The following is a 22676-nucleotide window of genomic DNA, read 5'->3' on the forward strand; positions in this document are numbered from 1 at the left end:
TACTTTGTTTTTTGCCATCCAACCAGCAGTGCGGCATCGATCAAATAGCAACCCAGAAACGTACAGCCCACCATTGATTAACCAATGTGTTTAAGCTTTGGAATGTTTTAGGACAGACCAAAAAACTCTGGATAATAGTCACATTTTTGCTTTTCACTTAACACTGTGTTGCTCTCTTATAAATAAATTAGGAAAATTAAACAATTTTTACAAAAATACCACATAAGTTTCCATGTATTTTTCTGTAGTAATTAAAGAGAGAAATATCAGCACCTAATGCTATTCATGCTTTTGGGTATGCCTTTTGTGGTTGGAAAATAAGTATTGTTCCCTTTGGCTTGGCACCCTTCTGTGCTTTCCTTTCACCTAAAATGCCCCATTATTCCTTTAGGTGAACCCTCTAGTACATTGTGGTCCTCAGGATTTAGGCACAAGGTCAGACACTTGCCTTAGGAGAAGTTAAGGGCAAACCTTCATAGCAGAAAGTAGTCAAACATAGCCAGTAAACAGGTGAAAGTCAAACAACAGAATATCAGGAACACCCAGGACACAAGCAATGATTTACAAGAAACCAAAAGATAACTGGGAAAGATCAGAAAGCAGGAATTATGTTGAAGGAGACACCAGCCACGCATTCTTACACATGGATATAGAGAAAATGCAGCAATATACTATAGTATATATATATATATATACACTATATTCTATAGTGTAGCTATGTGTGTTGGTGATAAATACATATGTTTATATACAGTAGTTCTCACATTTTACATTTTTCAGGGGACCATAAAAAAATGGTATAAAATTCAGGAAAATGTAGAATTGGGGAAATGTATGTGGGACCACAAAAAACACTGTAAAATGCAGGAAAACTTAAATGTAAAATATGTAAAATTGAGGTTTCACTACAGTATATTATAATTTTTTTTTTTACTCCACATGTTTCCCTCCCCCTGTATGCCCCATAACCTGGCTTACCCAGAGAATTTGGACTGGCTCGGTCCTGCCCTGCCCCCGCGACATTACTACTCCACCCCTATGACATGGCAGTTAGTGTTTTTGAAACAGGTCATGCTTCCTTAGATTCTGGGGTTTCTGTAGGGTCCGGAAACTTGTAGTTACACCACTGATTGTGGTTTCTTTAGATGTTCTGTGATGACGAATAGAATTTGAAAAGACCCAAGTCACTTTTTTGTGAGGAAACAGTTTTCTGAGAAAAACAGACCAGCCTTTTTAGAGGTAAACTACTTTATTCAGTAATATGCAAAGTTTTCTCTTAAATGTGTTATTTTAAAATAAAGTGGTTTCTCACACATTCATTTTATCAACTATATTACAAAATCATTTATATGAACCCCTGGCTCATGATTCTAAAGCTGGCCATACACGCACTAATGATATTGAAACAAGATGTACGACATTCAGTGCGTGTATAGCGGCTCGACGAGGCGACCGATATCGCAAAAGGCTGCAGATATCGGTTGACTTGTCAATCAGCCAGGTTAAAAGATTTTGATCGTACCCAAGCAAAATCTACGTTCAGGGCTGAATTGACAGAAGGAGGTAGAATTTCTATTGTTTCTACCTCCATATGTGACAATTCAGCCCTGAACATCAGTGGAGGGTGGGAACGATCTTTCGTGTGACCGATGGTCGCACGAAAGATCAAAGTTGCTACGTGTATGGCCACCTTTAGTTTTGTGAGAAACCTCATCCATTTCCATGGAGCAAAGTAAAATCAGTTACGCAGTGGCGTAACTAGCTGTTGCTAGGCCCTACAGCAGATTCAATTTAGGGCCCCAAAACATTGACCTATTCTACAAATATTGAATTTGTGAATTAATTAGGGCCTCCCGGGCCCCCCTGCAGCTGCAGGGTCTGCTTCCCCTATATTTTAGAAGTGTTTTCTGCAATAAACAACTGAAAAGTGTAACCTGAGAGCAGTCTATTTAGACAAATGGGACTATGGTCAGACCTATAGACTTTGTCATTGTGCACAGATAAGAATGCTGCTATTATAATACTACTGGTATTGGGAATGTTATATTGTAAGGAGTAGTTCTACATTGGTTTCCATTCGCAAATGTGCCAATTTTTTCACAAATCAATGTGATAATCTTTAATGTAAAATAAATTAATCAAATTACTAATATATCATATAGCATACTTTAAATAACTACACCAGTTACCCAAATAAATTACCCCTCTACAATGTCTCTATTTGTACCCCATTAGAGGTATACAATAGTTTTTTGGGTATAGTCACTTCTCACAATGCCCATAAAGCACAATATGCACAGTACAGTGCCCATCGATTCTACCCTTACACCATGTAGATGTAATTTACCACCATGTAATAAGGGTACAAATCATAATGTAAAATCAATGGCATTGCTGTGGCACCAAACTAATGTCCACTGTGGGGATCACCAGGATTATTTATTTTGATATTTATAATTATTGCTGTGTCATGCCCATTTAATTACAGTGTATGAGTTTACAATAACCCATAGTGACCAATCACAGAGTAGCTTTCATCTGTCCGTTGCATGGCAGAATAATAATAGTCTATTCCTAATTAGCTGCAGTGGACTAGTATACTGGTTCAAATTTGCCCAGTGTTAATGAATGAGCTCTATTCGAGTATGTTATGTAGGTCTAGGCAGTGAAAGGCAGCATTTAATAACATATTAATAACATTCAAAATCATTCAAAAATCTAAATTAAATAGATTTATTTCCCAATTTTGGAAGCGGTTTGTATTGCTTTGATCCACTCAGTGCGCTCAGCTGAGGAAGCAGCCTGCAAGATGTAATGAATCTCCGATGCTGTGATGATCTCAAACAGATTGCCTTCAACTTCCTGCTTTTTGGCTAAAATAAGAGCAGAATAAGCAGAAAAACAGATTTTTCTTTTGTTTAATTTAAACATTAAGGTGGTATTAAACCCAAATATAACAGGGGTCATTTATGTCCATTACTGCAATTGCTTTCCCACGAATTTCCCCTAAGCCAGTTAAAACCCATTTGTTAAAGGTACTTTACATTCCACTTCCATATAGTTGCACTTGACACTGATCTGGTCTTCTTGCTTCTCATTCCAAATCTAGTTGCATCTATTGATACAGGGGGACCCTGGAGCTACTGCCACCGGTATACCAGGAGGTAGTTCCAGGGTTCTCTAGGCACTGTGCATCAATAGGAGCAGCGTATTCGCTTCCTAAGAATCTGGCGCATGTGTCACTCTTGCGCCAAATTAAAGCAACAGGACAACAAGACTTTCAGTGTAATTTACTTGGTGGTAGGAGAGCTGACTACTACTATTTTTTACTGCCACACAGTTACTTAAAACTTTTATTTATATCTTCCTTAACTTTGATAAGATGATGTTTTAAAAGTTTGCAATTTTTATTACAGTTGTTGAAAATCCTATATTGCTTTTTTGAGTACTTACAAAAGTCTTCCACAGCTGTTACGACACATCCTCGCAAGTGGATAGCACCCAAAGGATCTTCGCCCTGCCAAACCAAAGTAACACAGAGCTATAATGTTGCAGATTGCATATACAGGCATAGGAATTATTATTCAGATTATTTGGGACCTGGGATTTTTCTAGATCTCTCTGTAACTTGGATCTGCTTGCTAAAAAAAATCACAACATTCAATTAACCCAGTATGGTTATTTTGCCACCAGTATGGATTCACACAGCTTAGCTAGGGTCAAGTACAAGGTGCTATGTTATTATTATATGGCCTTCCCATAATTCAAAGCTTTCAGGATAACAGTTTTCTGCATAAGGGATTTCATACTTTTATCCCATAATGAAGGAAACCCTTATATTAAAGGACATGTAAACCCAGTACAAAATGTTGTCTGCTTCTATTTTGTCTCCTTACACCCTGTCCTGAGCTCAGTCTAACAATTACAGTGCTCAGTCCAAGCAGGGCCAAAATAATTTCAGCCTGTGTAAGCCTGCATTTTTTATTGCATTAATTTTACACTAAATAAGAGCCTTTGCAAACATGCACGTCCCTGATGATGTGTCAGAATGAAAATGGCTGCTGTATGAGAGCTTTTGTTTTATTAAAATGTGATAGTGTTGGCAAATGAAGGGGATACATGCAAATTATACCATTTTTGCTGGGTTGATGTGCCCAACTTATATACATGATAGGAAAATATAGGGTTTACATGCCCTTTAACACCATCTATCAGTGGTGTATACAGATATTACAGGGCCCCACAGCAAATTCATTTAAGACCCCCCCCCCCAAAAAAAGTATAACTGCTTTACAAACGTGTATTCAAATTAATATTGTTATTAATATTAAATTAGGGTCCATTAGAGACCTGGATACTCCTAAAGCCACAGGATTTAAGCCACAGGATAGTTAATCCCCTGGTTTACAACTAGTTATTCATTTGTTCAGCTACTCAAAAGACATCTGAGTTGATATATTAACCCATAGTAATTATTAATGTTTTCCTTTTCTCTGTTTTCATTTCTCTTTTTTGTCATACACTGATGTTAGCATTGGGTACCTTTCTTTTTTACTGATAATAATATCTCCCCTTAATCCCCCCCTTAATCTCAATTAAGGTTATGTACATGGAATAAGGCTGTACGTCCAAGATTTATTGGAAGGTTGGTCAGTATGCCTTCCAGTCCCAGTTGAGTCCTGAATGGTGGAGCTTCTCATATTTCAAATAAATGTGCATGACAATTGTTTTATGTTTTATTGAAAATATCCATGTCTGTAAAACATTTGTGCCTAATGATCGAATAGATAAACCTCGCCCTACTGTGAAATGACATGATCCAGCTTGACGTAACCTTTTAAGCTGATAAGGGAAGTTTTTGAGTTTTGTTTCTGAAACACCTGGACCACAGTTGCCTCTCTGACCTATCCCTGATCAAGGTTCTCTATATAAATAACTAAAGTCCTCTCACCGAAGCTGGGTCATAGTAGTGCAGATATGCCGGGTCATCCCTCAGAACAAATTTTCTAACTTTCCAGTTCTTCCTTCGGTGTCCCTGTGAACAGAGAAAACAGGGTATATTATTCAGAGGGGAGTGGGGCTAAATCATTGCATTGTCATGTACAGGTTTGGAATCTACTATCCGGAATGCTTTGGCCTTGGGCTTTTCAAGATAAGGGTTTTTTTGCCGTAATTTGGATCTGTATACCTTAAAGCTAAAAAAAACATTTAAATGTAAAAACCCAAAATTATTATTTTGCAGCAAATATAGATACTAGGCTTCAGGATAACAGATCCTATATCTGTACATGGTTTAATACATAGACATACTGATTTCATTACAAAAAGTAGCCATTTTAAGATAAAAAAAAGTTTGGATCTTCCTTGACTCTATGGGGAGATTTATAAAAGTTCAAACTGGCGCTCCAGGTACTGTATGTTTCAAGTGTTTTAAATTTTACTGACATTTTGGGTTAAAAACATAGTTTGTCAAAGCTATTTCCCCTCTGGCTTTTTTGTAAGTGTTCTCCAGCTTTGAGCAGTAAAATTCTATTGTTTCCTACTGGCTAAAATTGTGCAGATCTGCTCAGAATCCTATTTCTGAAATTATGTTTAGGGTAATGGCGCAGTGGCATACAGGGCAATTCCCAGAATCATCATTTTAAATTCAGACTGGAAATGTTTTTTCCCTCTATGTTACATAGTTACATTGACGTAGTCATATAGAACACGAGATTGAACACAGACACATGTCCATCATGGTTATTTTGGCCAAGTAAATTCTAACTTCTTGTTTATCTAGGAAAACAAAACCCATTTGAAGCTGTCTCCAACTTGGCCCAGAGGGGAAGAAGGCTGTTTGCCTCTTTATCTGGGAAAGTTAAGGAGAAAGCACATATATTTTTGATTGACTTGTGGTTGTCCATGTTCAAAATTAACTTTGTTTCCTTGCAGCAAGATAAGACTTGACATTTAAAATGTCTTAAGCAGAGGAAATGGTAATTACCACAGGCTGAGCTGCTGAGTCATTTCCCACAACACTACTTCACCTTAGTCCGAAGTTTGAAGGCATCCTAACAAACTGTATGTGTAGTTTCTTTACTCCAAGTACACTATGCCAACCACCCCCCCAAAAAAAAAAACTTACTGGATTACATCTCTTAAATTCCATTTACAGCCACCACAAATTGTTGCTCCCAGTGGCCTCAAAGCAGGTGATTATTTTTGAATTTCTGGTTAGGAGGCAAGTTTTCATTGCATAAAAACCCAGTGTATTTGCCAAACAGAGCCTTCTGTAGGCTTCCAGTCAACATAGGGGCTAAGCCAATTATAGCTCTCATTGGCACCTCTAGGAACCTTTTTCATGCTTGTGTTGTTCTCCAAAACTACTTCCTTTGAATGTGGCTCACGGGTATAAAAGGTTGGGGATCGCTCTATATCAGGGATCCCCAACCTTTTTTACCCATGAGCCACACTCAAATGTAAAAAGACTTGGAGAGCAACACAAGCATAATACATGTTCCTGTGGGTGCCAAATAAGGACTGTTATTGGCTATTTGGTAGCCCCTATATGGACTGGAAATCTAAAGGATGTTCTGTTTTGCAGTATATCTAGTTTTTATGCAACCAAAACATGTCTCCAAGCTCATAATTTAAAAATAAGCACCTGTTTTAAGGCCACTGGGAGCAACATCCAAAGGGTTGGAGAGCAACACATTGCCCCCGAGGCACTGGTTGGGGATCACTGCTCTATATTGACCAACAGGACATCTACAACCACGCTGGTCACCTTCACATTATGTCTTGCTTTCTCTACCTATTAGGTTGTAAGCTCTTTTTAGCAAAGCCTACCCCCTATTTTCTCTTGATATGTAACTGTAACAGTTTGCATTTACTATGTTTTTATGTCGTAACTTTTATGTTTCCCCCTTACTCTGTAAAGCGATAAGAGAGACAATGGCATTATAGAAATAACAATGAATATATAAATGTTAAACAAAACACAAGGGTACAAGTTAGTCTATGTATATGTCATTTTATCTTATATAATAAGTAGAAGCTGATAAAAAACAGTCATGACGAAAGAGAAAATACTTGCTTGCGATAACCTAGAAATAACTTTCATAATAGGCATCTTGTAGGCATGGGTGTCCCTTTGTGGGCTGCAGGGCTTAAGGACCACTTATTCATAAAAAATGAACAATTGGGTGTCCCTTTAAGATCAGTTCCTTGAATACTTACCTGTTTCAGCAAACATCCTTGCTTAATCACATTTCCTCTAAATTCCTCCTTGAAAAGTGCATCATCGTCACTAGAATTTTCTTCACAGAAGAAGCCACTGTCTGGCTGTATGAACACAAGGAAGGGAGAATAGTGGTTTTGGTGAAATGCTCTTTTTTAACTCTCTATCCTCAAAATAAGCAATTAATAGAGGCCTATTTATCAAAATTCAAATTTGTGGACTTTCAAGTTTTTATTAAATGCAAAAGAGCTCAAAAACTCATCAATCGCTTTACAAAAACTTGAATGCAGTGCAATCAAATTCTACTCATCATTTTTAATGAGACAACCAACTTTTAAAAAGACTCCAAAAAAATACAACTCTCACTGACTTTTACATAACTGGATGAGCTTTTCGATTCTGCATTTTAACATTCGCTTTTTTAGAAATTATTTTTGCTTAATAATTCTTAAACATTCAATTTTGGAAACTCTTATTCAAACTCATGAGATTTTAAGCTCAAAAACATCTGATTGCATCTTTGCAGTTGAAGCCCAAATTATGTATAATATAGGTATGGGACCCATTATCCAGAATGCTCGGGACCTGGGGTTTTCCAGATAAGGGGTCTTTCCATAAATCGGATCTCCTACCTTAAGTCTGCTAATAAAATTATTTAAACAGTAATTAAACCCAACAGGATTGTTTAGGTTCCAGTAAGGATTCATTATATCTTAGTTGGGATCAAGTATGAGCTACTGTTTTCTTTTTATAGAGAAAAATGAAATCATTTTTAAAAATGTGAATTATTTGATTACAATGGAGTCTACGGGAGATGGCCTTTCTGTAATTCGGAACTTTCTGGATAATGGGTTTCCAGATAAGGGGTCTGATACCTGTAATAATAATCTTCACTTGTACAGATCTAGAAGAAAGTTGAGTTGTGGCAACCAAATATGTTTTATCCCTGTCAGTAACCTCTCATTATATGGAATAGGAAGTGCCACACTTAGATAGGGGGCATTCACCAAAGTGGAATAAAGTACAACAGGAGTAAGAAGTGTATTTTGACTTTAAACTGTCATTATAATTAACATCAAATGACAAAAATACAACATTTGTAGGTTCTGGTAGTAAATTGTCTGGATCCCACTTTTATTAATTTTGAGTGGCAAAAGTGCTCCTTATAAATCTGTCAAAACATCTTAAGACAGTTGGAAGTTGGTTGCGATATTAGCGACATTTTGCTGACTCCGAGTAGTATTACTCCAAGGGGCCCATTTACTTTTTTTTCTCTCTTTTTTTTATGCGTCTAAACTGTGACAAAATTTTGAAAGTAAAAATACGACATCTATAAGGCCATGTAGAAGTCAGCGGCAGCTGTCCTTTTTCAATGTGTGCGACAAAATAAAAAATTTGTGGTTTTCGCTTTTTTGCATGTTTTTTTTTTTTCATTTTTGCTTTTTTAAAAGTCTGTTCAGAAAATAGGGTTTTCCTGATACTGTAAGAACTTACAAAATAATACAGTGCGTCGGAACTATCGAGCAATGTCGTTTCTGCTAGCCCCTGTGCTGCATTTTTGGAAATATCTCCAGCAGGCTGAAGGTGACCTTCATTCAGTAAGGCAGACGCCAGCATAAGACCCTCTTGGCGGTTTCTCACCGAGCGGTTTGCAATTAACCAGTCCACTACACAGGTGCCTGAAGAATATACATAGAAAATGCACACAATAATGTTATCAATAAAACTATTCCAAAATATTTTAACCCTCACAATGCTTTCTCTAAATTCACTATGCTAAAGTGTTAGCTCTGGCCATGCTATGTTGCTATTTCATAGCAACCAATCAACATATGGGGCAATGGGGGCATGCTTTGACTCCTTAATATACCAGCCTCTTCATAGTGTGGTTTGATAGGCTCCTGGATTTTGGTCTTAAGGACTTACATTGTGCACATTTTTTTTTAACACAAATGTCTTTAAAACATAAGTTTTCAATACATATACCTTTTACACAGATGATCACTACAGAAGTGATACTACAGTGTTTTCTGAATAGCTACCTCTGTGGCCGTGTAGCTACTGAAACGGAAATAGGGCTAAATGGCACAGGTTACATAGCAGATAACAGATAAGCTCTGTGAAACACCATTGTATCTGCTATTTGCTGTCTAACCTGGGCCTTTTCTCCTTTAGAATTTTGACCGGTGAATTCTTACCCTATGTGAAAGGATGTGATGATCCTCTATTTTCCCTTATCTGCAATGTTGGTAAATGGAATTCAGGGAGAAATAACATAAATGCAGGTTGTGTGTTGGGGGTTTCCTTAACTGAGAAAGATCTGGGGATTATTCGCTTTATTCAACCCAAATTATCTATGTAACAAATATTTTGATTACCTGAGACAAGCCATTTTGAACCACAGAATGAGCAGTTCTACTGTATGGATGTACAACTATACACTCCTTAGACAATTATAATTTAATTTAAATTATTTCTCTAATCTTGAATACAGATTTTTGTTCTCTGTGATAAATAAGGACATATTTAATACAGTGTTCTATACATTACAAAGTCAGAATAGTAAAATATTGTCAGTTAACAGTATAATACGTTAATATTTTACAAGCACAAAAACATTCCGGGAAAGTGTTTCACCTGTAAAACAGTGATTGAAGACTTTTTTGTCCTTTTCCAGCTTTAAATCTTTTATTCCTTTATCTGGATCTCTCATGGAGTGATATAATTGGCTGCAATCAAAACAAATAAAGTGTAGTAATAAGCATGATCAGATAGGTAAATTATACCACTACAGGAAATGTATGGATAGACGCAAATTGTGAAAATATACATTTAAGAAAATGCATGGAAAACAGTTTTATCGAATGCAGATATTAGCATGAGGAAAATATCTTAATCCAATGCCAAAGCAGACTTCTGTTGAGTTTTATGTAACCATGAGAAACGTTTTTCTCATTGAATTGAATGTGACCCAATATAACAAATGTGTCATTATATTTATGTTGCAGGGTTTCCCCTTGTTTCTGTACAGGAAGTTTTTAAGACAGTCATTTAGGGAGTGATAAGGCTGGGAATTGTTTTGTTTAACTTTATGTCTTGACCACTACTTTACTATGGCCATCTCAACATTTCTTACAAACTCAACCCACTCCTATTTCTCAAAATACCCTGTGGCAGGGATTCCAAAAATATGCAACAGTTCCCCCCTCTGGGGGCTCTCAGTAGTAGATAGGGGATCTGTCCTTATAACCAGCAATAATAACATGTTGGTTAGATGAGCATAGTCATTGACTCTACCATATCCTTTGACTGCAATCTTGTTTTGATCAAAGGGCTAACCAAATGTAGGTAGCAAAGAGGCATATGGCTTTGGTTTTATTTAAGTTAATTTCAATAAAAAACACAGCATTGACTGATTTAGTCAGTGAAAGTTAGGAGCTGTGGAGTGATTTTATTAAAGAAGGTTTTGGAGAATGGCTCCCCCAAGACAACCTTCTGAAACACACTTGGTATATCGCTAACCTCAAGTTAATGGTGTCAGGCAATCTGATTGACTTCCTTGTGGATTTCCTAGAAAACCTCTGACCATTTTCAATGCACGTTGAAGCTTTTTTAAAATCTTTAACCCAGGCATCTCTTTCTTCATGGTGAGAAGCTTGAAAATAATGATCCTGCAGCTTTGCTGTGGTGAGCTTAAAAACAAACTAAAGCAAGAAAAGACATAACAAAAAGAGTATAGGTTTTTCCAACTGAATTTAACAATTATTGTTATTGTACAGATAAAACACATTTAATTTATATTTTCAATAAGAAGACACGCACAATTATTGTTTTACTTTTTTTCTACTTATTATTTGTCCCATGTCTCATTCAAAAAACAGGTTTCATTTTAGATGCAAAATATCATGTTTTTTTACCCACAATACATCATTCCCCCCAGTGTCAGACTGGGGTGTGTGGGGCTCACCAGGGCTGCCACCTCAGGATTCTCCTCAAGCATCAGCACTATTTGCAACCCCGCTGTATGCATGCCTGTTTGCCTTTTTATGAACAGGATCGGGGGTGGAGTGGGGAGTGCCAGGAGCACCCACATACAGTTCCCGGTGGGGCCAGGGAGGAGGACTGGGTCGGCAGGGCTCCACAAGGACAAAGTCCACCGGGTTTTTTCCCAGTGTCGCACTGGCCCAGACCATGATTCCTCCCCCATAATTTAAGCTTAATTGCAGCTGCGTTTTGAATTGTGTTCTCTGCAGTTTTGCCTGATGTGTCAAAATGGGCGTAACTTGCATGTAGCAGTTTCAGAGCTGGAGTTGTGGCACTTCTGGAGTTTGTATCTGATTCATTGGGCACATTTCTGCAGCGCCTATTGACGCAATCCACTGTGGAAACCTTGTAAAGTGGTGGTAGCTCCAGAGTTCCCCAGTGGCAATAGGTGCAATTGGGCCCTCATTCATCAGAAGAAGTAGGATGAACTCATTGGTAACCAAGTGGAAATGCAGGAGCTTGTTTGGACACTAGTGCCCTACTGATTTGCATCAATATACATTTTCCATTTTAGAGCACCCACATTTACGGGTGTGTCATAAATGACCCCTTAGTTCACTCGGACATATATGTTCTTCTTGTCCCCTTAAATAATCTGGAATTAAGCAATGGAATACATATAAACAAGGAATGTCTATTTCTTGTATGAACTACATCTGGGATAAACATCTGGGATTTGAACATTGTCAGTTCAAACCCAGTAATTAAGGTGAAGTAAGACGAGGCACAATGACAAAATATTATTGTGCTAATCTGATTCTAATACACACAAGCAGACTAAATACAAGCAAATATATTACACACCTTGTACAGTTTTTAAAACTTACCATTCTTTTACCAAACTCCTGGCAGTGATTACTTATAACGGTCCCCTTTAATGGGATCATCCCTTTGGGGCTGTTATCATTTTTCTTTTTGTAGAATTCAATTCCATCTTCCAGTAATGTCACCCACATTGGCTTCCACTTATTAAACATTGCCTAGAACATTTGGAATATATAATGTGAGATTTAATGGCAACACGATTTGGGATTAAATGAAAATTATATTCCATATGAACACAGACCAGTACAATGCACCCAGGCCTGGACTGAGATTCAATATAGGCCCTGGCATTTCAAGTACACAGAGGCCCAAACAGCCCCATCAGCCCAATAAATAGTGACTGTCTGTGGCATCTTACAGCAGCCCCTCCGGCATTTGCCAGAATCCACAGATTGCCGGTCAGGGTTTAAGTAATTTATTAACTAGTTCCTGGCCTTATCCTACACGCAGTGGCAACCAGACCCCTTCTTTGGGTCACTTGCTAAAGAACAACAATATGGGGTAATAGCCTACTCCTACTGTAAATGTTTGCAGCTATAGGAAAATGGCATTGTAGTGTTGTGCTTTTTCTGAAGACAAAATCCCATATTTATTATATATTTTTGATTTTCATCTATCAATAACATTTGCATTTTACTCATCTTTACTTATTTTGACTAAGCAGGAAAAATTTCCGCTCCATATTCTGAACCTCTCAAGCACCATCAGTTGCACATTTATGCAGACACATGTATTTCTGTGCTCGAGCTGTCACAAAATGCTTGCAGTGAATAACAATTCTGTAGTGTTAATCGTATTCATTTAATTTATGCATTTAATTTATAAATTTTCTTCACTAAAGTGCTTTCTTTTACACCTACGTTCTTTTTTCTAAAAACCTTTATCTTAGTTTTTCATAATTAACACAATTCTTATCCATTGCCTTAGAAAAGGAAACCAAAATGGAGATGTTACTGTATGTATATATATATATATATACATACAATACTTGAGGCCACAATTGAGTAGGTTTTCAATTCCCAAAATAACTTAGTGGTTAAAATAAGAAATTAGAAGTGATGAAACTAACCCACAGGCTTTTTGCTATCCATGCATATGTCACTAATCAGCCTTCTGTCTATTATTAGAATCTGGAACAATTTGCACCACAATTACAGAACTCATGTGACACTGAATAAACTATAAATGTGCTACCAATTCATACAGTTTTTGCATATTACTAAAACATTGGAGGCAATGGAATTATTGTATTTCCTCCTAATAATGCCAGTTCCCTCTATCAGTTTAGCTCTTCATGCAAAGCTGAAACCCATAGGCGGAGGGTGATTTTTTTGTTTGGGGAGGCTAAAGATGGGCCATACATAGACTGACCTATAGCTAATGTGAGACTTAGTGGATTTGCTGGTGTAAAAAATTAACCCCTCAACTACCTCTTGCAGTTCCTACTGACTTTCAGGGATACTGTGCAAAAGTGATACTGATCCAATCAGAGTGCTGCTGATTACAATAGAACCGGAGCTTGCAGGAATGCAGGGGACCTACTAAGATGTTAAAGTAGCAGCACAGAGTCATGTACAGAGTGAGTTTTTTTTTCTCTTTTTGCTAATCTGCCAAGCAGGTTTGGGGAGGCTTAGCCTTCCCTAGTCTTATTGAATAATCGCCTATGCTGAAACCCAGTAGTGCACTTAAAGCTAGGGGCACATTTACTTACTCACGAACGGGCTGAATGCGCCCGATTGCGTTTTTTTCGTAATGATCGGTATTTGGCGATTTTTCGGAAAATTGTCGCGACTTTTTCTTTGCCATTCCGAATGTTGCGCAAAATCTGGCGATTTTTTCGTAGCGTTTCTACTGAGTTACTACTGACGCGACTTTTTCGTAGCCTTCGCGCCGAGTACGAAAGATTCGGATTCATTCAAGCTTCAGTATGGTGACTTTTCTTGGGCCGGGTTGGAGCTGCAGAGTGCCATTGAGCCCTATGGGAGACTTTCCTTGGGCCGGGTTGGAGCTGCAGAGTGCCATTGAGCCCTATGGGAGACTTTCCTTGGGCCAGGTTGGAGCTGCAGAGTGCCATTGAGCCCTATGGGAGACTTTCCTTGGGCCGGGTTGGAGCTGCAGAGTGCCATTGAGCCCTATGGGAGGCTTTCCTTGGGCCGGGTTGGAGCTGCAGAGTGCCATTGAGCCCTATGGGAGACTTTCCTTGGGCCAGGTTGGAGCTGCAGAGTGCCATTGAGCCCTATGGGAGACTTTCCTTGGGCCAGGTTGGAGCTGCAGAGTGCCATTGAGCCCTATGGGAGACTTTCCTTGGGCCGGGTTGGAGCTGCAGAGTGCCATTGAGCCCTATGGGAGGCTTTCCTTGGGCCGGGTTGGAGCTGCAGAGTGCCATTGAGCCCTATGGGAGACTTTCCTTGGGCCAGGTTGGAGCTGCAGAGTGCCATTGAGCCCTATGGGAGACTTTCCTTGGGCCAGGTTGGAGCTGCAGAGTGCCATTGAGCCCTATGGGAGACTTTCCTTGGGCCGGGTTGGAGCTGCAGGGTGCCATTGAGCCCTATGGGAGACTTTCCTTGGGCCGGGTTGGAGCTGCAGGGTGCCATTGAGTCCTATGGGAGGCTTCCAAAATCATGCTAAGTCTGAAAGTCTGAAAACTCGCGTTTTTTCGCGCAAATCGTATTGGTAACGAAAAAGTCGCAACAATTTCCGAAAAGTTGTAAAGGCGCCGAAAAAATCGCAAAAAATACGAAAAAGTCGCAAAATGTTCGTTTTCCAATCGGAATTTTTCAGATTCGTGGGTTAGTAAATGTGCCCCCTAGTGTTAGGTGAAGACTACTGGTAAAAGTAGTTCTGGTTAACTAATGGTTTGCTCCACTTATTAATGAGGCTGAAATGCAGCTGATTCACCCACCTTTTGCCGCAGTATTAAAGGGGCACTATACTAAACTTTGACCACAGTTATATAGTAAAAACCACTGTGCAAAGTTTGGGGACCCTGGTTTTAATAGTGTCTGAATGGCAGCAATTTAAATTTCCCCTCTGAAAGTCAACGAATGACATCTGATTGGCGGTCGGTTGCTCCGCAGTATATCACACCCACTCAATGTGTCCAACAAAAATGCTCACCAGACATGATTGGAGTTAAATATGTAGGATAATCAATTCACCTATTGATTGCAGTGAATCCTTAATCCTCAGAGTATATAGAATGGAAAAGAAAACCAAAATAGTGTAAAATCCCAGTTTGTTACTTTTATACCGCTGTACACTGTAAGTACCCTGCATTGTAAAGGGGTTCTATTTATTAAACGATTTTACACTATTTTCGTTTTCTTCTCCATTCTATATACTCTGAGGATTAAGGATTCACTGCAATCAATAGGTGAATTGATTATCCTACATATTTTACTCCAATCATGTCTGGTGAGCATTTATGTTGGACACACTGGGGTTGATTCACTAAAGTGCGATAAATCTTATCGCACGCTTTTTTGCGTTAAATTAGACGCTATAAATAGCGCACATTATTTCGCACTTTAGTGAATCGGCCCCATTGAGTGCGTGTGATTTACTGCATTGGGCTGATGCATAAGCACCTTTGATGTTTGGTTCACAAAGCAAATTTGTACGTTTTGCACTAGATTTTGTTTTTCTTTAAATTCTATGCACTTCCATCAACACGATTGCACACATCTGAGGCGCGTCTAAAAAGGGAGGCAGCACACGACTACACTGTTCCTACAACACTGAAGACCTGATCTAAAAGATCTCCACCAAGAAGCGCTGAGTATTGGGGACTCCACCCTATAAACTGTTCCATTAAAATTGTGAGACTGACAGCATTTTACACTTCATCGTTGAAAGTAAATAGGTGAAATGTTGGCTGTTGATGGCTCCACCCACATTTTTCTAACTTTGAACGGCAAATACCCAGTGACAAACTCTGGAAAGTTTAACGACCCTGGAATTAATACTGAAATAATTAAATATAAACCAATAAAATTAAATGGGTGGAAATGGATTGGCTGTTGGTGGCTCCCCCCACTTGTCTAACCCTGAATATGTAGTCAGTCAGTGACTGACTGTGAAAAGTTTGGGAACCCTGACATAAATAGTATGAGAAAGGCAGCAATTTAAATTTAAACCAAAAAAAAAAAAAAAATTCAATGGGTGAAGTCTGATTGGCTGTTGGTGGCTCCACCCACTTTTTAAAACCTAAAAATGCAGTCCCCTAGTGACCCTGGTGTTAATACTGCGAGAATGGCAGCAGGTTGAATTTCCCCATTGAAAATCAATAGTTAAAATCTGATTGGCTGTTGGTGGCTCCACCCACTTTTTTTCTACCGCTGAACTGCAGTTACCTGGTGACTAGCTCTGCAAAGTTTGGGGACCTTAGTATTTAAAGAATGGCAGCAGTTTAAATTTAAACATAAGAAGTCTATAGGTGAAATCTGATTGGCTGTTTTCTAAACTTGGAACATAGTCACCCAGTGACAAACTGTGCAAAGTTTGGAGACCCTGACATTAAACGAGAATGGCAGCAGTTAAAATTTCCCCACTGATAACAATGAAAGAAATGTGATTGGCTTTTGGCGGCCCCAAGTTTGGGGACCCTGGTGTTATTACTGTGAGAATGGCAGCAGGTTGAATTTATATTGCTTAGAAAAGCACAAGGAACCTGCTCCGCTATAGGGCGAAGATGTGTGGGGAGTTTGGGTGTTGTACCCCTAAAACTGTAGGAGGAGTAGCGTTTAGAAAATGGGGGGCGCTAAGAATAATAAGAAGCGGAAGAATAAGCCAAAGTGGAAGAACAGTATGCTGGGGTTTCCAACCCAACGCAATTATGGACTTGTAAAACAATACAAATTTTGCAAATAATTGTCATTGTTACTACTTGATCCAGGGTGCTTTTAACATTGTGGAGTTAAAAAGAACTTAAAAATTGTTTTCCCCCTATAATGTTAATTTGTCAGCTATGTAACAATTAATATAAAGTCTGTGTTCTAGCAGTTGCGATAAGGCAAGGTAAGGCAAAAAGCCACCATTAGTAACTTTAACTAATTTAACATTTAATTGCATTCTATAGCAGTAAAATAATCTTTAGAATAAGGAAATCAGTGTTGCATGTAATTACAGCATGTGTCATTACAGATTGTATAGAAAGCAAGGAGTTTCCCTGATGTGGAAAGACCCATTTATCACCCTATTGAGGTTTCACACCTGCCAGTGGATCACCCCACTCCCCCCAGAGTACTACGCAATATCCCCTTCTGGCTTCTTGTTATTGACATAAACAAACTTTTTCCAGGAAAAAGGAGGTGCCATCTAATTAAAACTATAACCAGAGCTGAGCTGAATTTTCATTTAAAAAATGGCAATTAAGCTCTTAAAGTTACCAGAGTGGGCTTTTTGCCGCCTCCGGTAACTGGCCTCTCACTGCCGCCTGAGACAAGATTGTCACATTGCCTCACGTCAGTGCCCTGCATTCATCTTATTACTCCACATCAGCCACTCCCCTACGCATTTCCCTTAACAATAAAGCCCCTCCCTATGAGAAACTACATGAGACTATTTTATGCTGTATTTATACCTTGTTCCTTCAAAGCTGTTTTGCTTTTATTTGCTGTTATGTGTTTTTACAGGCACACCACATATATATATTCAATAATTTGATGCTTTTTGTTTCTTTTTCTGTGGCAGTTATATCAGCTCTAGGAGATACACAATGCTTAGTTCAGGGCACCACATACACTATACAGTACTTGTGGACTTAGTGGGAGATATCATATATTGCAGTTATATTGAAGTGCTTAAATGCAAATATAGTCACTGCTTATAAACTGCAAGCGCAGTAATGGCGGCCATACATGGTCAGATTTCATCTTAGGTCGAGGTCACATGGGGCGTTTTTACATCACGCTTTCAAAAACACAGATTTGATTTGATCCGCCACATAACACAAGTGTTTGCGTTTTTCAGCAGAAACGCCAATACGTCAAGGAAACGCCATACCATTGAAATGCAGTTAGCTGAAATACACCACGTATGTTTAATATGATTACTTTCACAAAATGGACTGTGCATATATAGTATGATTTGCATCGTATGCTAGTGACATAATTGTTATGTATTGACAATTAATCTGGCTACATTTTGCTTTTAAATTTCTTTTTTTGCTTGGGTTTTTTCGCAAACGTTTAGTAAAATTCTCTTCCATACAGAACGTGTACACAGCATGTAACATTTCCACCACTGTGGAAATGATGGCGCACAGAAGTATTGGGTCATTACAATCATGCACAACAGCACAATTATGGTGAATGAGAAAAATCTGAAATGAAAAGAAAACTACAGGCTGAGAAATGCATTCAAATCAGCTGCATGTGGTTTTATTGGCGTATTTACTGTGCGTTTCAATGCCCGTTTGAAAAACGCAACGTAAAAACGCCTTGTGTGACCTCACCCTAAAGCCCGACTCGCCAGCTTATCTGCCCATGTATGTGGCCCTTTGACAGGCCTCCCAGATTGATATCTGGTCAAAAATCATCCAGATGTCGATCGGACAGGCTTAATTTTTCATCGGATTGGGGACCGCATCAGATTATTAATGGAGTCCTCGCTCCAACTTTTCCTATCCTTTTCATTGCAATGGGATCATTTGGCCCTATGGCCAAACGATTGCATTAGCACAATATCATCAACCCAGGGTGGGCACATTGGAGGAAAGATTTGCAAATCTAACCATGTATGGCCATCTTAAGGCTTCATTGTCTTGTTCCATCGCTATTTTTAATTCTGTACTTATGAAATTGGTTTTGACAATGCAAATATATATAAAAAATTAGTAACAAAAATGTTTTAATAGTGCCAAACTATAAATAATCCAGTTTCCAGTGCTGCATCAGCGCATGTGATTATTTTATGCTTTTTGTTCCCTTTTTTTTATGATCAGTGCTGTTCAGCATCTGTGGTGTAGCGCAGCAAAAACCCAAATGCTTGGTCCTCATTGCGGGATATCAACCATCATTCATATGTAAAAGAATTATATTATGTCATATTAAGACACACCCTTAAATCCATATGCCTTCTCCCCTGTGTATAGCACAGCAACCCCCAGCACATTATTACATAACTTAGGGACAATGTAATGGCTATTTCCAACTGCTAACAAACTTCCAGAACAAGCCCCTGCCAGGTTTACCTCCCACAGGCAGCATAGGGCAGGCAGAGTATGGCACACGCCATACTGCCTGTGTGTGCCATACTTTGCCTGCCCTACCCAGCCTGTGTGTGCCATACTCTGCCTGCCCTACCCTGCCTGTGTGTGCAATACTCTGCCTGCCCTACCCTGCCTGTGTGTGCCATACTCTGCTTGCCCTACCCTGCCTGTGTGTGCTATACTCTGCCTGTCATATGCTGCCTGTGTGTGCCATACTCTACCTGCCCTACGCTGCCTGTGTGTGCAATACTCTGCCTGCCCTATGCTGTCTATGTGCCCTACAATGTCTGCCCTACACAGGCCAGGCTGTACATACAGTGACACAATGCTGGCACTACTCCTCCAGTCTGAGGTGTGAACAGGGGAACAATGTGGGTTATTACAGCCTGAGCCTGAGGTGTGAACAATGCAGGGGGTGAACAAATGTGTGAATAGTACAGGGGATTACATGTTTAAACAATACAGAGGGATTACAGCCTGAATCTGAGGTGAGAACTATGCAGGGGGGGCAGTTAATCTCAGTACTGACATCATTTAGAGTTTACACAAAGGTAAGCCATCAAAGCAGCAAGACAGGTGGGGGGGCCACACAGGACCACCAGTTGCACAGCACTGATCTAGAATGATACATGGTGCATTGTTCAAGGCACAACTTAATGGAACCTTAAGTGTGGAACTCTGCAGGCAATATTATATATGGTATTCATAGTTGTGGTGAATGTAGTTGTGGTTTTCCCACGCTGTATATGTAATAATATGTATCTCCTATTAATACAACTAATAAAATTAAGCTGAAAGGCTTTGTAAGATACAGTAAGCATAAGTTCCACAGAATTCCTTAGAAGAATTTAAGTTACTGACCCTCAAATATTTTCATGTAGCCTAGAAAAGAGGTTGAAAGAAAGTGTTTTGTCCAACACATTACAGCACTGTGAACAGAATTAGCATTGTCTACTTTAGCACTTTTTGCTACATAAAGAAGAAACCGCAATGGTCAAGCAGCCAGCAACACAGAACTTTCTACAAAAGCTTTATCTCCCTTAGGACAGCAGGTTCTAGTGCTGAACTTATCCTGAAACAAATACTGTATCTGTTGTGTTTGTGGTTTAAGACGATGCTTAAAAATAATTATACGTAATTGATGGTTTTAAACCACAGACCCAGTGATATGCTACATTGTACTCTTACTTTACTATTTCTATTTCTGTACTTACAAAAATGGTATTGACATGAAAATGTGTGCAAAGATCAGAAACAAAAGTATTGTAAATAGTACTTTTGTGCACACTGCATGTCATTGTAGAAAAGTAATCAGAATTCAAGGGTCCTAAATATGGCCCCTGGTAGCTTATAACTAGGTTAATATTATGTACTAAAACACTGTAATGACTCTCCATTCAGCAGTTCCAGGAGCATCCAGAACAGCCCCTCCCCCATCCACATTTCTGTCTCATAAAGGTACCAGCCTCACTGTATAAACCTTTGGGGCAGAGGCATGTCAGTAGAATTTGTTTATTATCTCCAGTAAGCTCTATGCTTTTACATGCTGTTACAGGTATGGGATCTGGGGTTTTCTGGATAAGGGGTCTTTCTGTAATTTGGATCTATTTAGGTCTACTAAAACCAATTAAACATTAATTAAACCCAATAGTATTGTTTTGCCTCCAGTAAAGATTAGTTACCATTAAGTACAAGGTACCTTTTTATTATTACAGAGAAAAAGAAAAGCATTTTTAAAAATGATAATTATTTGCTTATACAGGTATAGGACCCGTTATCCAGAATGCTCGGGACCAAGGGTATTCCGGATAAGGGGTCTTTCCGTAATTTGGATCTCCATACCTTAATTCTACTAAAAAATCAATAAAACATTAATTAAACCCAACAGGATTGTTTTGCATCCAAAAAGGATTATTTATATCTTAGTTGGGATCAGTTACAAGGTACTGCTTTATTACTACAGAGAAAAAGGAAATCAGTTTTAAAATTCTGAATTATTTGATTAAAATGGAGTCTATGGGAGACAGGCTTTCCGTTATTCAGAGCTTTCTGGATATCGGGTTTCCGGATAAGGGATCCCATACCTGTAATGGAGTCTATGAAAGATGGCCTTTCCCTAATTTGGAACTTTCTGGGTAATGGATCTCATACCTGTACAAGAAAGTGGATAAATACATACTTCATACTCCATTTACTAATATAATCTTAGCAATAGCACTTCAAAAATATTTCTATTTTTAGGGATGAAATGGAACAGATTAGAGAATTTATTCTGTTATATACAAGAGAGTATATGAGCTCTACCTAGGTTTACTGTATGATTCAGTTTGTGGGAACTGACAACATAGTTTTAGTTCCTTTTTTAGCAATGATTACAGTTTAGCCACAGGAAAATATGAGCAGATCTTTGTAAGTACCATGCTTTGTACTCTCTGCCGCAGACTGAGCTGAATATAATTAAGCCGTATCTGAGTTACAAAGTAGCCCAAAGGAGATGCTGAAAGCTGTAGTTCATGAAGAAGGGCAGCAGGTTGGATACCTCTTATTTATTATTCCCAAGGCAAAAGACAGAGCCTTAATTTACTGAATAGCAATTCATTCAGATTAAACTCTTTGTCAGGATAAATCACCCTGATATTGTTGTATTAAACATACCTTTTTAACCAGGTACCCCTCTCTTATTTTCTGTGGCTCTCTTTCCATGTTGGCGTTCTCTCTTCCTCTAACAGTGTTAGGAGCCCAGCTACAGTTGTAGGAAACAGAGGCGCCAGTCACTGTATATCTGTTTCACAAGAGCGCAGTTGACCAATCGCATTTGAGTTTGGTTACTTCTCCTTTTTTGTCTGAATCCGGAAAGATGCAATGCGTGTGCTTAATCAGAGGTCTGCAGGCAGGGGCAGTCGACAAAGAATACGTGGGTATTGACTGTTATACCATTTATCATGCACGGTGCCCTTACCCCAGTACTTTCTTGCTTATTGCTCACACCCTATAGCACATACCCTATAGCACATACCCGTGAACCACATTCAAATGGAAAAAGTGTTGGGGAGCAACACAAGCATGGAAAAAGTTTCTGGGGGTGCAAATAAGAGCTATAATTGACTATTTGGTAGCCCCTACTGGCAGCCTACAGAAGGCTCTGTTTGGCAATTATACTTGGTTTTTATGCAACCAAAACATGCCTTCTTACCAGAAATTAAAAAATGAGTTCCTATTTTGAGGCCACTGGGAGCAACATCCAAGGGGTTGGGGAGCAACATGCTGCTCACGAACCACTGGTTGGGGATCACTGCTCTATATAATTGTGGCAGACAAACACTGCATTTACCATTTCACAGAGGTTGAATGAGAGAAGTGAAGCAAGGGGATATT

At 38.9% G+C, this 22676-nt stretch overlaps 1 protein-coding gene across 1 annotated transcript; it reads right to left on the reverse strand.

Annotated features, from left to right (window-relative positions):
- Nucleotides 1-1230: 1230 nt before the first annotated feature.
- On the reverse strand, nucleotides 1231-22042 carry plek (pleckstrin). Its single transcript, NM_001030356.1, is given in 9 exon segments — nucleotides 1231-2873; nucleotides 3454-3517; nucleotides 4952-5035; nucleotides 7222-7326; nucleotides 8717-8901; nucleotides 9860-9951; nucleotides 10745-10926; nucleotides 12094-12246; nucleotides 21957-22042. Coding segments are annotated over 9 exon segments (1053 nt in total). The 5' UTR covers nucleotides 22005-22042; the 3' UTR covers nucleotides 1231-2733.
- Between the last annotated feature and the right edge of the window lie 634 nt (nucleotides 22043-22676).

This window comes from Xenopus tropicalis, chromosome 5, assembly GCF_000004195.4.
Source record: "Xenopus tropicalis strain Nigerian chromosome 5, UCB_Xtro_10.0, whole genome shotgun sequence".
Taxonomy (NCBI): Eukaryota; Metazoa; Chordata; class Amphibia; order Anura; family Pipidae; genus Xenopus; species Xenopus tropicalis.